The following is a 14458-nucleotide window of genomic DNA, read 5'->3' as shown; positions in this document are numbered from 1 at the left end:
ACAGAGTTTCAATTATAGAAGCCAAACAGACCCAGAAACCTGCTTTCAGCCAGCTTCGGCCTCAGAGCTTAGAGCTGCTGTGATGGCTACAGAGTTTCAATTATAGAAGCCAAACAGACCCAGAAACCTGCTTTTAGCCCTCAGAGCTGGAGCCGGCTCTCAGCTCCATTGACAGCTATAGAAGGTAAATAAATCCCAGGATAAAACAAAAAGAAAAAAAGGAGAGGCTGGGAGCTTAAGTTGCCCTCCAGCTTGAAAACGGCTCTCAGGCCCTCACCCAGACTGGCCAGGCACCCCAGTGGGAACCCCCACCCTGAAGGGGTGTGACCGGCTGCAAACAGCTATCAGCCCGTCATCCAGGCTGGCCAGGCACCCAAGTGGGACCCCCCACCCTGATCTGGGACATTTTCAGGGCAAAGCAGCAGGCCCCCACCCATGCACCAGGCCTCTACCCTATACTACAGGCAGGGCGGGACAGCGCGAGCTGCCATCCGGGCCCCATGTGCAGCCCTGGGCAGCGGGGCATAAGCCCCACCCCCAGCTGGGACCCCTGTGTGCCACCTGAGCCTCCAGCCGGGACCGCCGTGCTGCCTAAGCCCCGCACTGCTAAGCCCTGCCCCCAGCTGGGACCCTATGACTATTGGAGAGCAGGAAAGTGCCGCTGGGTCCTGGGTCGCTGTGGTGATCCGGCCATCGGTAAGTAGAAAAGTGCGGCCTATAGGCAGCCCCCAGTTGGGCCTGATCCGGGAGCAGGAAAGCAAGCCTGGCCTGCGGGCAGCCCCAAACTTTCCCTGCTCCCCAGTTGCCATGGTCATCCGGGAGCAGGAAAGCAAGCCTGGCCTGTGGGCAGCCCCAAGCTGGGCCTGAAACGGGAGCAGGAAAGCCCGGCCTGTGGGCAGCCTCCAGCTGGGCCTGCTCCCTGGTCACCATGGGGATCCCGGAGCAGGAGAGCAAGCCCAACCTGCGGGCAGCTCCAAGCTGGGCCTGCTCCCCAGTCGCCATGGCGATTCGGGAGCAGGAAAGCCTGGTTTGCAAGCAGCACCCCCATCCTGGCCATAGCTGAAGGGAGAGTACAACATGCAGTGGAGGCCAGGAGCCTGAGAGATCAACACAGAGGGGCTCCTGCTCCAAGCCTCCAAGCTGGGCAGGCCCCCAGCAGACACACACACACACACACACACACACACACACACACACACAGGGGATGCCTGCTCCGAACCTCTGCTGCCAGACTGTGGCCATCAGTAGGACATCCACTGAGGGCTCCCAGACTGTGAGAAGGGCAGGCTGGGCTGAGGAAACCCCACCCCCCAGTGCACGAATTTTGTGCACGGGGCCTCTAGTCTACACTAATAAAAGACAAACATGCAAATTGACCATACCTTCACTATGCCTTAAGCCATGCCCACCAGCCAATCAGAGTGACTATATGCAAATTAACCCAACCAAGATGGCGGCCGGCAGCCACGGAGCTGGAGTGAGCAGGAGGCTTGCTTGCTCCAGTGATGGAAGAAGCCAAGCTTCCTGCCTGCTGCGGCCTGGCTCTGAGCTCCACTGAAAGCAACAAAGTTTCAATTATAGAAGCTAAATAAACCCCAGATACCTGCTTTCAGCTGGCCGTGGCCATGGAGCTGGGGCGAGCAGGAGTGGGCTGCCCCTGGTGATGGAGGAAGCCCAGCTTCCCTCCTGTCCATGGAGGCCCGGCTCTGAGCTCAACTCAAAGCAACAAAGTTTCAATTATAGAAGGTAAATAAATCCCAGAATAAAAAAAGAAAAAAAGAGAAGCTAGGAGCTTTCTTAGTTGGGGGTGGGGTGGGGAGGGAGCTTTCTTAGCCTTAAAATGGCCCTCAGCCCCTCACTCAGACTGGCTAGGCACCCCAGTGGGGACCCTCCACTCTAAAGCGGGTGTGGCCAGCCTGAAAACAGCCATCAGCCCCTCACCCAGGCTGGCCAAACCTCCATGAGAGGAGGGTCCCCACTGGGGGGGGGCTGTCCAGCCTGCAAACAGCCATCAGCCCCTCACCCAGGCTGACCAGGCAACCCAGTGGGAACCCCCACCCTGAAGGAGGTGTGACCAGCTGCAGACAGCCATTAGCCCCTCACCCAGGCTGACCAGGCAACCCAGTGGGACCCCCACCCTGATCTGGGATACCATTCAGGGCAAACCAGCTGGCCCCCACCCATGCACCAGGCCTCTATTCTATATAATAAAAGGGTAATATGCAAACTGACCCTAACAGCAGAACAACTGGGAATGACTGGTCGCTCAATGCAGGAGCTGCCTCCTGGTGGTCAGTGAACTCCTACAGGGGGAGCTCTGCTCAGCCATAAGCCAGGCTGACGGCTGACAGTACAGCGGTGGTGGTGGGAGCCTCTCCCGCCTCCTCAGCAGCACTAAGTATGTCTGACTACAGCATAGGCCTACTTCCTGCTGGCAAGTGGACATCCCCCGCGGGCTGCCGGGCTGCCAGAGGGATGTCTGACTGCCAGCTTGGGCCTGATCCCCCAGGGACCGGGCCTAAGCCAGCAGGTGGACATCCTCAGAGGGGTCCCAGATTGCAAGAGGGCACAGGCCAGGCTGAGGGACCTCCCATCCCTGAGTGCACAAATTTTTGTGCACCGGGCCTCTAGTAACATATAATTTAATTGACTTATACTGAAAAATTCAAAATATGAGTAATTTAGTTCTACATATAGGTTAGAAAAGTAGCCTCTGAATTTTCCCTTTTTGCTGATTGATTTCTCTTAGAAAACCCTGTTTGAAAATATTTTTTCCTATTACCAATTATTAACCAGTATTTCACCTTTTATTTTTCTGAGCCATGTAAACCTTTTATTATAGTCTTTCTCAAGTCACTGCTCTATAAGGACAAGGATTGTGATATGTTTACTGGTATTTCCCTAGCTCCTACAACAGACCCAGTACACTGTGTGCTGCTGCTGCTGACGATAACAGCAATAAATCAGCATGACACTCCAAATATTACCACCATGAATTATATAATTCTAGAAAAAAGGAGAGACTTAAAATTTTAGTCTGTGAATCATCATTCCTGACAATGGTGTGATAGGTCATGTTCTTTTTTAATTGAAAATAATTTGTGAATCATTTATTACCACTTTTACAGATCCCAAGTACTCTAGAGACATACACTGTTAGGTCCATTGAAAGTTTTGTGACGTGCTTGTATTAATTTTATAAAATTAATTACTCCAGTGACCAAAAATGATTTAATTTGTTTTATTTTTGGCCAACAATGATTTTACTTAAGCAATTTATTAATTTATTTTCTTTTTTTGGCATGACCTATATAAGTATTAAATCTTAACAAAAGTTAGCTTTCATTAAGATTATTGTAAATCATGAGTTAACAGGTTTAGGTTTGATTCTTTATAGGAATGGAAGTTATGTCAAGGAGGAGATTGAAGTTTGCGGGCAGTTTCAGAATGACATCTCAGCCATGTCACTTCTGGGTAAGCTGGCACAAGTCTCAACTGTTACAAACCTCAGTGCTTTTTAAAAAAACATTCTTTTTTAAAAGTATATATTTTTATTGATTTCAGAGAGGAAGGGGGAAGGAGAGAAATAGAAACATCAATGAGAGAGAATCATTGATTGGCAGCTTCTTGCAGGCCTCCTACTGGGGCCTGAGCCTGCAACCTGGGCATGTGCCCTTGACAGGAATCAAACCCGGGATCCTTCAGTCTGCAGGCCCATGCTCTATCTACTGAGCCATACCGGCAAGGGCTACAAACCTTAGTTTTTACATCATAAAATAGGGCTGTTGCTTACTCTCTGGGATGCTGGAAATGAGAAAAATGTGTGGGAGAGCTTGAGATACTATATAATATTAGACAAATGGTAAATATTTTTATTATATTCTTGCATTTTGCTCTCAACAGGGCCTTCTCTTTGCTCTGAGCACCTCATGCAGCCCTTTCTAACCCCTGAGGCTGAGGGAACTCACCGAGGACGGGGAGAGCTCTGCCTCAGACCTCAGGAGGTGCACGCTTTGGTCCACTGCGCGGAGGGCACAGAGCGACTGAGGAGAAGCTGTGACTCGCAGGTGGGCCTGCGAGGCTGGAAGACTTACTGCTGGGTTGAAGCTCAAATCCACCTGCGAGACATGAAGGAACAGTCATCCTGCACTTCTGCTTGTGTCATCCTGCAGTGACCACATTTCTGGGTCATCCTGACATTTAGCTTTAATGACTACGCTGGGAAGCATCAGACAGGAAGGAACCTCTTTTATCATCTTGCCTTTGCTGTTTGAAAGGCTGTGTTGCCCTAAGGAGGCAACGCAGGGTCATAAGGGATAGATGCCTTGCTTAATTTTACTAGTAGAGGCGCATCATTACCTCTGATTCATAATACAGTTTTCTATTTGTTCTTCAAGTTTTTGAAACGTTTGAGGCACAGCGTCTTACATACCTCACACAATTGGATCAGTGGAATTGGGCACCATGGATACAAAGTTAGGGTACGTTTTATGTGGAAGCAATTTTGTGGACTTGGAAAATTATTGTGCTAGCTGCCTGGAAACTTTTGGACAACTCCTTTTACTTTTCTGGGTTCATTTTTTCCCCTCCCTGAGGTTAAATAGGCAGTACCTATGATACCATTTCTGTTCTTGTGATTTTTTTGCTAAAGACACTCACCTTGTTGGCTAGACAGTTTTCAATCTCAAAACTCTGTGAATCTCCAATAACTTCTCCATTTGGGAAAATGGTAAAGATGAACAATCGTGCAATGGGAGCAATGTCTGACTTCACAGGGAAGTCTAAGGAAAAGCTGCCTTTCACTGGGCATGAGGAGAATGAGACAAAATGGTCATAGGTCAGGACGCTGTTACTAGGTCTTATCCAACTTAGAACTGTGCCTATGCATTCAATGGCTTAACCTCTTTAATGCCATTCTAGTGAAGGGGTAAAAATTAATAGGCTAATGTCTCCTTTCACCACTTCCATTGTAGAATAAGTTCAAGTTCCTTACATTCACGCTTATCTTTACCTGATTTTATACCTTATTTATGCCTAAAAAAACTTAAATCTGCTCAAAAGTATTCTGCTGATATATATACACATTTAATTAAAGCCTGATGGACTCATTTAAAAATTAAGAATAAGAAATTTATTTCGTGATGAATAGCAACCATTTCTTTTAGATTTCAGACAAGTGATGATTTTCCATTTAAAGACAGAGCTGTAATTTGTAAGATATAATCATAGAGTTTAAAATTTTTTCAAATATATGCCTTTTTTGTTGTTGTGACGAGAAGACAACAAAATTTAATCATTTTTAAAGAATGCGTTAGTGGTGCTAAGTACATTCACATTGCTATGAAACAGATCTCCAGATCTTTTCCATCTTGCAAATTGAAACTCTATCCCTATTTAACAACTGCTCTATTTCCCCTTTCCCCAACTTCTTGGGGACCAGAAAGGCAGTACTATGGCATTCATGTTTTTGTACCATTGGAGAGATCAAGTTTCAGCTTATAATTCTAAAAAGAGTAAGTTCCCCTCTAAAAAGAGGGAAATTTCAACCCTTGTATTTGCTATCTTGAGCTAACCATACAAGGTAAGAATAGATTGAAATATTATAAACATGGAACGAGAAGTTATGGTACATAACTTTCTCTTTTTTTTTTTTGGCAGAGAAAGTTTTGGAGGGAAAAATAACCTCTTAGTAATGTTTTGGCAGAGGAAACTTTGGAAGAATAACCTTTTTGTAATGTTTTGGCAGAGAAAGAAAGCTTTGGAAGGAAAGTAACCTTTTAGTAATGAAAATTGTGAAGGCTTCATTATTAAAAACCTGAATTCTGAATTTCAAACAGATTTTGAAATAGTTCTGAAATTAATAATTTGTATCCTGATATTAAAACACTATGCAAAATAGCATATAAAAAAGAATTATATAAGTAAGCTAAACTTAAGTAATTCAAAAGCTTGAAAACTCGTGAAATAAGTTTTTTTTTCTTCTTCTTAATCTAACACAGTAAAGAGTTCTCAGTAGCTCTTTAGTGGAGAACAAATTGGCAATTAATAGTGTAATTATGATGTGTGATTAAAACAGTTTTATTCTAAATAATTGTGATTTAACTACTTATATAGAGAAATACTTTCAATTATTGCTTCAGTTAGTTTCAATACATTTTTTGTGATGTGTTCATTAAGTAAATAATTAATGGAGTTTTCTTTATATTACTAGTCAGAGATTATTTCTTTTATGAATTATGCACAAATTAAAATATCAGAAAAAAATAGATAAATAGTGTTTTTAGACACACCTCTTTCTGTAAGTGTGTTACATGCTTCATTGTTAAAAGAAAGTAGAAAAACAGGCAACAAGATGGAGTGAAGGGGAACCTTGCAAGCAAGAGGGTCCAGATCGCTGTATCGATCTCTACATAAATATTGTGGAAAATGATATTCAAAACTGCAGCATTCTTTAATGTTTATTTCAAACAATTATTGAAAGTGCTGATTAATAGCTTATTTTAAATTAAACCTTCTTGAATGTTGTTTTGATATTAAAAACAGCCTGGTAAGGAAAGAAACCATAAAAGTAAAGAAAAATCATAGACTTGGAACAAATCCTAAGCATTGTTAAGTTTAGCACTGGGGTTGTGTGGAGTTTGGTGAAATACTTGCCTTTGTTTAGATTAATTACAGGAATGTTCATGGGTTCTTGTTTCAGTGATTTAAACCTTGATATAGATTTAATTAGAATAGAAAATAATACTGGTTTCCTTTCTCCTAACTTATTCATGAAGTACACTCAAGTTAATGGGTGAAGTACTCAATTTCATGCCCGCAGCACAATATGCATCCTCATAAAGAGCCTAGCTCAGAGACTGCACAAAAAATAACGTCCCCCTCCATGATACTTGACTCTCTTCTTCTTTGCAATTCTAAGATTAAAGATGGTCAATGTACATTTGTTGTTAGGGTTAAAAATAGAAGAAAGCGCCCTAACTGGTTTGGCTCAGTGGATAGAGCGTTGGCCTGCGGACTGAAGGGTCCCAGGTTCGATTCCAGTCAAGGGCATGTACCTTGGTCCGCAGGCCGAGGCTCTATCCACTGAGCCAAACCCACTAGGGCTTTTGTTCCCTTTCTTAGTGTAAAGGGATAATGGAAATGATTTCCCCATTTGTGAACTGTCACTGAGTAAGGGTGGATGTGTTGGCAAGGAAACGGGGAGACTGATTGGAAGATACTCACTGTCTCCTGGCTCTACAGGCAGAGCATGTGTTCCTGATCTGACGATGCCTCCCTTAGCCATGATCTGAAATGAAAAATCAGCAGAGAAAAGAACTTTGCTGACACTGTTTTCAACACCTAATTCTCCACATAACCTATTTTTTTTTTTTAAATTAGTTTCAGAGAGGAAGGGCGAGGGAGAGAGAGATAGAAACATCAATGATGAGAAAGAATCATTAATCAGCTGCCTCCTGCATGTCCCCCTCTGGGGATTGAGCTTGCAACCCTGGCATGTGCTGTGACCAGGAATTGAACCATGACCTCCTGGTTCATAGGTTGATGCTCAACCACTGAGCCACACTGGCTGGGCCACATAACTGACTTTTGATTGTTGAGTCTGCTAGAGAGAATCAACCTCATGAAAATCAAGAATCAAGGGAACCTGGATGAGAAAGCAAGATAGTAGTGCACAAATACTTTTTACATTCCTGGCCCCATTCACCACTCTGTCTACTGATAAACTCCAAATATATCTGTGGCTTTACTCTTACCAGGTAATAGAAAACGAACTCCTTCAGTTCCCCAGGGGCTGGCACCTTGAGTATATAGTGTGCCCTGATAGTCTGTGTTTGGTCACAGGGCAGGGTACCAACCACAGGCTCCAAGTCAATGAAACTTCCACTTAAGGAGAAAACATGTCTTGCAGTGTGCTGAGCAGCCCGGTGTTCTTCTTGCAGAAACGCAATCCTGTAACACATGTCACCTTTCTCATGGTAGGCCTGATAAAACAGAAGAACAAAGAATCAATATTGTCTTGAAGGTCTTCACTTTAGCTTCCCACCAAAATGAAGTTTCAATTTTGTGTTTTCTACTCTAAAATATATTTTGCATTTCTCTTGTTCTTGCTGACTGCCAACTAAACATATTGTCAATCTCTTAATTTGCACAGATTAAAAGAAAATAATCTACATATTTATCTCCTTTGTCCTGATTCTGCCAACTTATTACTCATTTGACTCTTGTGCAGCTCAGAGCCAGGGGAACAATAATGGTCCAGTTAAAAAGCTAAAAATCTTTAATAGGAGTCTCTTTTAAGTTGGTTTAACTAAAATCACATTATATATATTAACAAAATCTCCTATTACACAGGAGTCTCAAAATAAATAATCCTCAGAAAATTAGCATCTATGCCTCTTGTGATTATTGAGAGAGAGGGTGAGAGAGATCATTTGTTCCACTTTTTTTATGCATTCATTGATTGATTCTTGTATGTGCCCTGACTAGAGATTGAACCCACAACCTTGGTGTATCAGAATGATGCTCTAACCAACAGAGCTACCCAACCAGGGCTTTATAGATTTTTTTTTATCCTCTTTATTAAGCAATATATAAATATGTGTGAGTGTGTGTATGTGGGGGGTTCTGATCATTTTAAAAATATCTAAGTAGACATGGAAAAACAAATTACATGAATCCCCCATTGAAGAACTGATATTGTTGAGGAAAAAAATCCAGTGAGATATTTAGATAATACATAAATTTTAAGAACAATTTTAAAATTTTTATTTTATTGTTGACAGTATTATAGATGTCTCCCATCCCTCCCTTCTCTTACCCCTTCCTTAAAAATAATTCTCAGGGACTTCTACAATATCTTTTCTAATGTCTTTATTATTTCCAATGACATTTTTATATACCCAAGTTTATTCCCAAATTGCACAGCTTCTTATTTCTCTCTCTTAAATACAGCCTGTGTCCTTCTTCACTTCTGAATAAATGACTGTTTTACCAAGGTTCTCTTTGTTCTCAGGTTTCTTTTCTTTCATACTTACTGTAATAAAAAGGTGGTTAGTCAACATATTGGTAGTATCGATTGAAAACTGTGCAAGACCCTGCTCATTGGTAGTTGCATTGAAAAGATAATTGGCTTCAAGTGCGGAGATGAAAACGAGTTTATTGGGAATGGGCACATTTTTCCCATCTACCAGGAGCACCTACAGAAGAAAAGTAATTGTTAAGTTATGTGGAGAATACTGAGAGAAGGTAGAACTCATGGGAACAGACTGCTTTGCTCCCATGACTTAAAAACAAAAACCAAAGAATAAGAAACAACTCTTTCATATTGATTACAAAACTGTTTCTTTGCATTTGGATCCTCATCTTAATTTTCATTTTCTGAAACAAATCTGCACAAGAATGTGTGGGGTTTTTTTTTTTTTTTTAGAAAAATTCAGTAAGTATAAAACTGCTAAAATTAATTGTAAATATGAATAAAATCAATATTATTTATTTATTGTATTATCTTAAAGTATGTACCCGAAATATGAAAATCATACAATAATAAGTCATAAACTGCACACTATTATAATTCCAATATTTAAAAATAAAATAAGTTATTCACTTATTTTAAACAGAACAAGAAATTGACAGCCATAAATTGAGAGTCATTTGTGAGAAACTGTCTTAAAATTCTGATGCTGGCTGGATAATGGCAGAAATATATTTATTTATTGTAAAATGGGTGGGCTAAGGGGCTTGATGTAATAACTAACTTATATTACATTAAACATCTTTATTAGTCACATATTCAAAAAAGAAACAGTACTCTGATTCTCTTAATACTGTAGTGTATGTTCATGTATTTTATCAGTGATATTACAAAGGAAACTATCTACTTTGGTTTTGTTCAATGACTTGGGTCATATTAATTATTTGCTAATACTAACTAGGTTTGGATTACATCAGTGTGTCCTTGACCTAGGAACAACTGGACACTTCATTTACCTCTAAATTGCAATACACTCTACCTGACCAAAGAAGGGTATTCCTCTTCGAAAGTGTGAATCCACTTTCACAAACTCGACTCTGGTTACAACGTTTGTGATTTTACTGGTCCCACTTCCAGTGAACTCTAGGTCTGAAAAATATAGGTAGGAAAGAGTAAGTATTCTTAGAAGTTACTTTGGCTCTAAAATTTATTTCCACCCTAGCTGGTTTGGCTCAGTGGATAGAGCGTCGGCCTGTGAACTGAAAGGTCCCAGGTTCAATTCCAGTCAAGGGCACGTGCCCAGGTTGTGGATTCGATCCCTAGTAGGGGGCGTGCAAGAGGTAGCCGATCAATGATTCTCTTTCATCGTTGATGTTTCTATCTCTCTCTCCCTCTCTGAAATCAATAAAAATATATTTAAAAAATTATTTTCCTACATTTGTTATGACTTTTATTTTGTTACGGGAAACAAATCAATATTTATTGCTTTACCTCCCAAATTAAGTTAATTCTCAAACCTGTTCCCTCTTCTCTAATCGTGGCTTCCACTGTAAGTTCCATTTCATAACCCGCATTCTTAAGTTGGAACGAGTTTGTGTTTACTTGTTGGGTGATGCAGCCATTGCTGTTGAGCTGCAAATACAAAAATTGATAAATGTCACACAGATTCAGACCAATAGTCACTAAATCTACTATTTCCTTTCTGGTATCAAGAATTTTTGGGGTTAAACATATTAATCAACCTTTAGGAATTTAATATTCATATTTGATTTACAATCTCTATGATTGGTCCTCAAAATGAGAATTTTGTTGACTGTTAATAGGGATTTCATCTTTGGTGGTGAATATTTTAAGATCAGCTTATTCTGATGCCCGTTAGTAAAATGGGGTAGCTCAATGGTTGTCAACAATAGTACACAGAGAGAACACTGCATACTAACCTGGTGACTGAATTCCTCACAGAACTCTTTCTTTGGACAATAAAAAGAATGAAATAATTTTCGGCACATGCGCACGGTTGCACGTCCTGGCACAGGTTTCCCATAGGTGTATCTGTCACATAAGAAATAAATCAGGAACTGAAGGTATCTACATTTTCACTAACAGCCCAGCACAGAGTAATTATTTTCTAATAACAACTTTATTATTTTAGACTCATATCAAGTAGGAACATGTCTGGAAAATGTCTCTATAAAGATATTACCCAGTAAGGCATTTGAAACTTTACTTCAATGCACATCCAAATTGCCTTGGGATAATTTTATGTTTTCATTTTTATTATTCTTTTTATTTTGTCATAAAATCAAATCTTGCTCTTTATAACAAATTTAAAAAATCTGTGATGAATAGAATAAGTAATAAGCAAACATAGCACACACAGAGATAGATAGATGATAGATAGATAGATAGATAGATAAGAGAGACAGAAAGCCTAAAAAAACCAAGCATGGGCCATATAAAGTTTTTTATGTGTGCACTCTATACTTAATTATTTCTCTATATTTTAAATACAAATGGAATAATTGATGTTTTTTTGGGGGGGGTCACCAGTTTAGCTTTTCCATTTGCAAATGCCTGCAATATAACTTCAAGTAAAAAATATAATCAGAGCAACCTCTATGAAAAACTGTATGAAAATTCCTCAAAAAATTAGAAATGGAGAGAGATTATTTCAGTGTTTAAAAATTTGTTCCTTTACTGCACCAAGAGGACCTATGCAAAGCACTCAAAATATTCTCTTAAAACTGGCCAAAGGAGAGAGTAAATTAATTACCATGTAATTAATTTACCAATCAATGTACCATGAAGGACCAATAAGGCAAATGCAACAAGTGGGACATTTATAGGCCAATTGACCTATTGTTTTCCATAAGCTAACACCATGGGACAAAAGGAGGGTCTAGATTTTTAAAACTTTGAGCTATTTATAGATTTCCCATGGCTTATTTAAAAATATTAGGAAAAAAACTGTAGGGGGAGGAATCAATGAAACAAAATTGGCAATATTTTATAGTGTTTATAATAGGTGACAGTCACAAGTGGTTATATTTTACTATTCTGATAACTTTTATATTCAATCAAAAATTTTCATGGTAGAGAGTTGGTAAAAAAAAAGAAAGTACACATGAGTCATAATAACTAAAAGCAATGTATAAAGACATTTTTAGGAAAATCTGAGAATTTTTAGGAAAATCAAAGATACTTGAGTGTAAACTCAAAATTAGTATTGAATAATCACTTTTTATTTTATTAAGTGTGACAATGTCATCATTATTGCATAGAAAAATGTCACTAATTTTTAAAGGTCTATATTGTTGTAGCTGCGTGAAAATGTCATGATTTTTGTAATTTATCCTGAAATGTTAAAGAAAAAAAAAATCAGCAAACATGTTTATTATTTATTAAATCATGATTGTGTCTACATTCCTTGGTGCATTTGAGAAATTTCTACACTCTTTGGTGCATTTGAAATATTTAATAATATAAATAAAGAGAGGTCACTGAGATAAACTTTTAAAAGTGCCAAGTAAAATTAATTTATAATTGTGTACTAGCTAAGTAATCACTCAAAATTGAGGCAAAATATGAAATTTTAGACAAAAACAATTTAACTCACATTCCACATACTGATATGTCCATTTTTTCATCCAGGATACTGATTATCTTTGGGACTTGAACTTTGACCTCAAACTTGGGAACCACTGTTGATAGAGATAAATAGAAAGAGGGGAGTTGGTAAATAATTAATGGAAATACAAATATTTTCATGCCTATAATTTTTTCCACAAAAATAACCTGAAAAGTTACGTTCATTTTTCCATCTATCAACTTCAAGATGATTAGGTTTAATAATTCATGCAAAAATCTGACTTTGTGACCACAACAGATCTCAGTGATGTTAACAAATGATGATGTTCCACTGAATTAAACATTTTGATACCTGATAAAGTATAACTTTCTACTATAAATCACCAAACTCTTATAAACTTTTGTGTTCACAGAATAATGATATAGCTAGAAAAAGATATAGCTGACTCTACTCCAAGTTTAACATACCTGTGGGAAAATAAAAAAAATCTAAGTGAATTCACACTATGAACTAAACAGTTATGATCCTTTCATTTTTCATAATCCATACCAAATTCCTCCACGGTGAAGGGGTGCTGTATATTTCCGCCTGATTCCTTCTCTACCACCACCTTGTAGGAGCCCTGAATCAGCTCTGATGAGAGGGGAAAGGCTAACTGTTTGAGGCCACTTTCTAACTTGAGATTCTGCCATTGTCCAATTCGATTCCTTTTGGGGTTCTAGAGGTAAGAAAGGAGCATGGGAATAATTATTTAGTCATGATAGCCCTGACAAAACACATGACTTTCAGGGTAGTAATTGGCATTGCCTTCAGGAAAGACAAACACAGAAGAAAGGTGAACCACGATAAACCTGACGTCCGAGAATAGGAAAATTTAGATCTGAAAGGTTTTTTTTGTTTTTGTTTTTGTTTTTTTTTAACAACAGTTCATCTGTCTGGAATAGTATCAGAATTTCCTCTTCCTTAAATGCACTGACTTCCTTATAAGATATTATTTCTGATGCTTACCTCAAGGTATACCAGTGGAATCTATATGAAAAAATGAAAGAAGAGATGTGATTAGAATTTCACCAAGGCTATGATTTCAGATTTATGATTAAACAGCTTACTAAGGAAAAAGAATGTTTGTAGTAAGATATATCAAAATTTAACTAGAAACATAAAAGAAGTGGAATTTCTTAGAAAAATCAGTAAATAGTTCTAAGAAAAGCATAACATATTTTTACAAAAAATCATGTTGTCATTTCTTTGAAAAATATTATTGTTGAATGATACTTATTAATATTTATTAAGTTACTAGAGGCCTGGTGCACAAAATTTGTGCACTGGGGGGTGGGGGGGTGAACCTCAGCCCAGCCTGCACCCTCTCCAATCTGGGACATCCCTCTCACAATCCAGGACTGCTGGCTCCCAACCGCTTGCCTGCCTGCCTACTTGATTGCCCCTAACCACTTCTGCCTGCCACCCTGATCACCCAATAACCGTTCCCCTGCTAGCCTGATTTAACCTATCTGTTCCCCTGCTGGCCTGATTACCCCCAACTGCCCTCCCCTGTAGGCCTAGTTGCCCCCAACTACCCTCCCCTGCAGGGCCTGGCCTCCCCAACTGCCCTCCTCTGCCAGCACAGTCACCCCCAACTGCCCTCCCCTGATGGCCCGGTCCCCCCAACTGCCCTCACCTGCCGGCCTGGCCCCCACAATGGCCCTACCCTGTAGGCCTTGTCACCCACAACTGCCCTCCCCTGCAGGCCTGGTTGCCCACAACTGCCCTCCTCTGACGGCCCGGTCACCCCAAATTGTCCTCCCCTGCTGGCCCAGTCACCCCTAACTGCCCTCTCTTGCAGGTCTGGTCCCCCCTAAACCACCCTCCCCTGCAGGTCTGGTTGCCCCCAACTGCCC

General features: G+C 40.2%; 1 protein-coding gene and 1 long non-coding RNA gene across 4 annotated transcripts in view; one reads left to right on the top strand and one right to left on the bottom strand.

Annotated features, from left to right (window-relative positions):
* Positions 1 to 7433, top strand: part of LOC118651279 — a 32962-nt gene extending 25529 nt beyond the window's left edge. For 2 of the 3 annotated variants that reach the window (XR_004966159.1, XR_004966161.1), the window contains 2 exons: positions 3398 to 3474; positions 3904 to 7433. This is a non-coding gene — a long non-coding RNA (uncharacterized LOC118651279). The remainder of the gene's footprint in view (positions 1 to 3397; positions 3475 to 3903) is intronic. The other variant, XR_004966160.1, reaches the window with a different exon arrangement.
* The window catches only part of LOC118651278 (PZP alpha-2-macroglobulin like), a 50243-nt gene that overhangs the window by 25718 nt on the left and 10067 nt on the right, over positions 1 to 14458 (bottom strand). Inside the window, exons 5-15 of the mRNA XM_036300273.1 lie at positions 13569 to 13589; positions 13110 to 13278; positions 12588 to 12672; positions 10912 to 11023; positions 10489 to 10603; positions 10011 to 10120; positions 9036 to 9197; positions 7755 to 7982; positions 7225 to 7288; positions 4660 to 4802; positions 3969 to 4118 (exon numbers count right to left, since the gene is read on the bottom strand). Of these exons, the coding sequence (XP_036156166.1) occupies positions 3969 to 4118; positions 4660 to 4802; positions 7225 to 7288; positions 7755 to 7982; positions 9036 to 9197; positions 10011 to 10120; positions 10489 to 10603; positions 10912 to 11023; positions 12588 to 12672; positions 13110 to 13278; positions 13569 to 13589 (1359 nt within the window). The remainder of the gene's footprint in view (positions 1 to 3968; positions 4119 to 4659; positions 4803 to 7224; positions 7289 to 7754; positions 7983 to 9035; positions 9198 to 10010; positions 10121 to 10488; positions 10604 to 10911; positions 11024 to 12587; positions 12673 to 13109; positions 13279 to 13568; positions 13590 to 14458) is intronic.

Source organism: Myotis myotis, unplaced genomic scaffold, assembly GCF_014108235.1.
Source record: "Myotis myotis isolate mMyoMyo1 unplaced genomic scaffold, mMyoMyo1.p scaffold_m19_p_3, whole genome shotgun sequence".
Taxonomy (NCBI): Eukaryota; Metazoa; Chordata; class Mammalia; order Chiroptera; family Vespertilionidae; genus Myotis; species Myotis myotis.
This window is presented reverse-complemented; position numbering and strand designations above follow the sequence as displayed.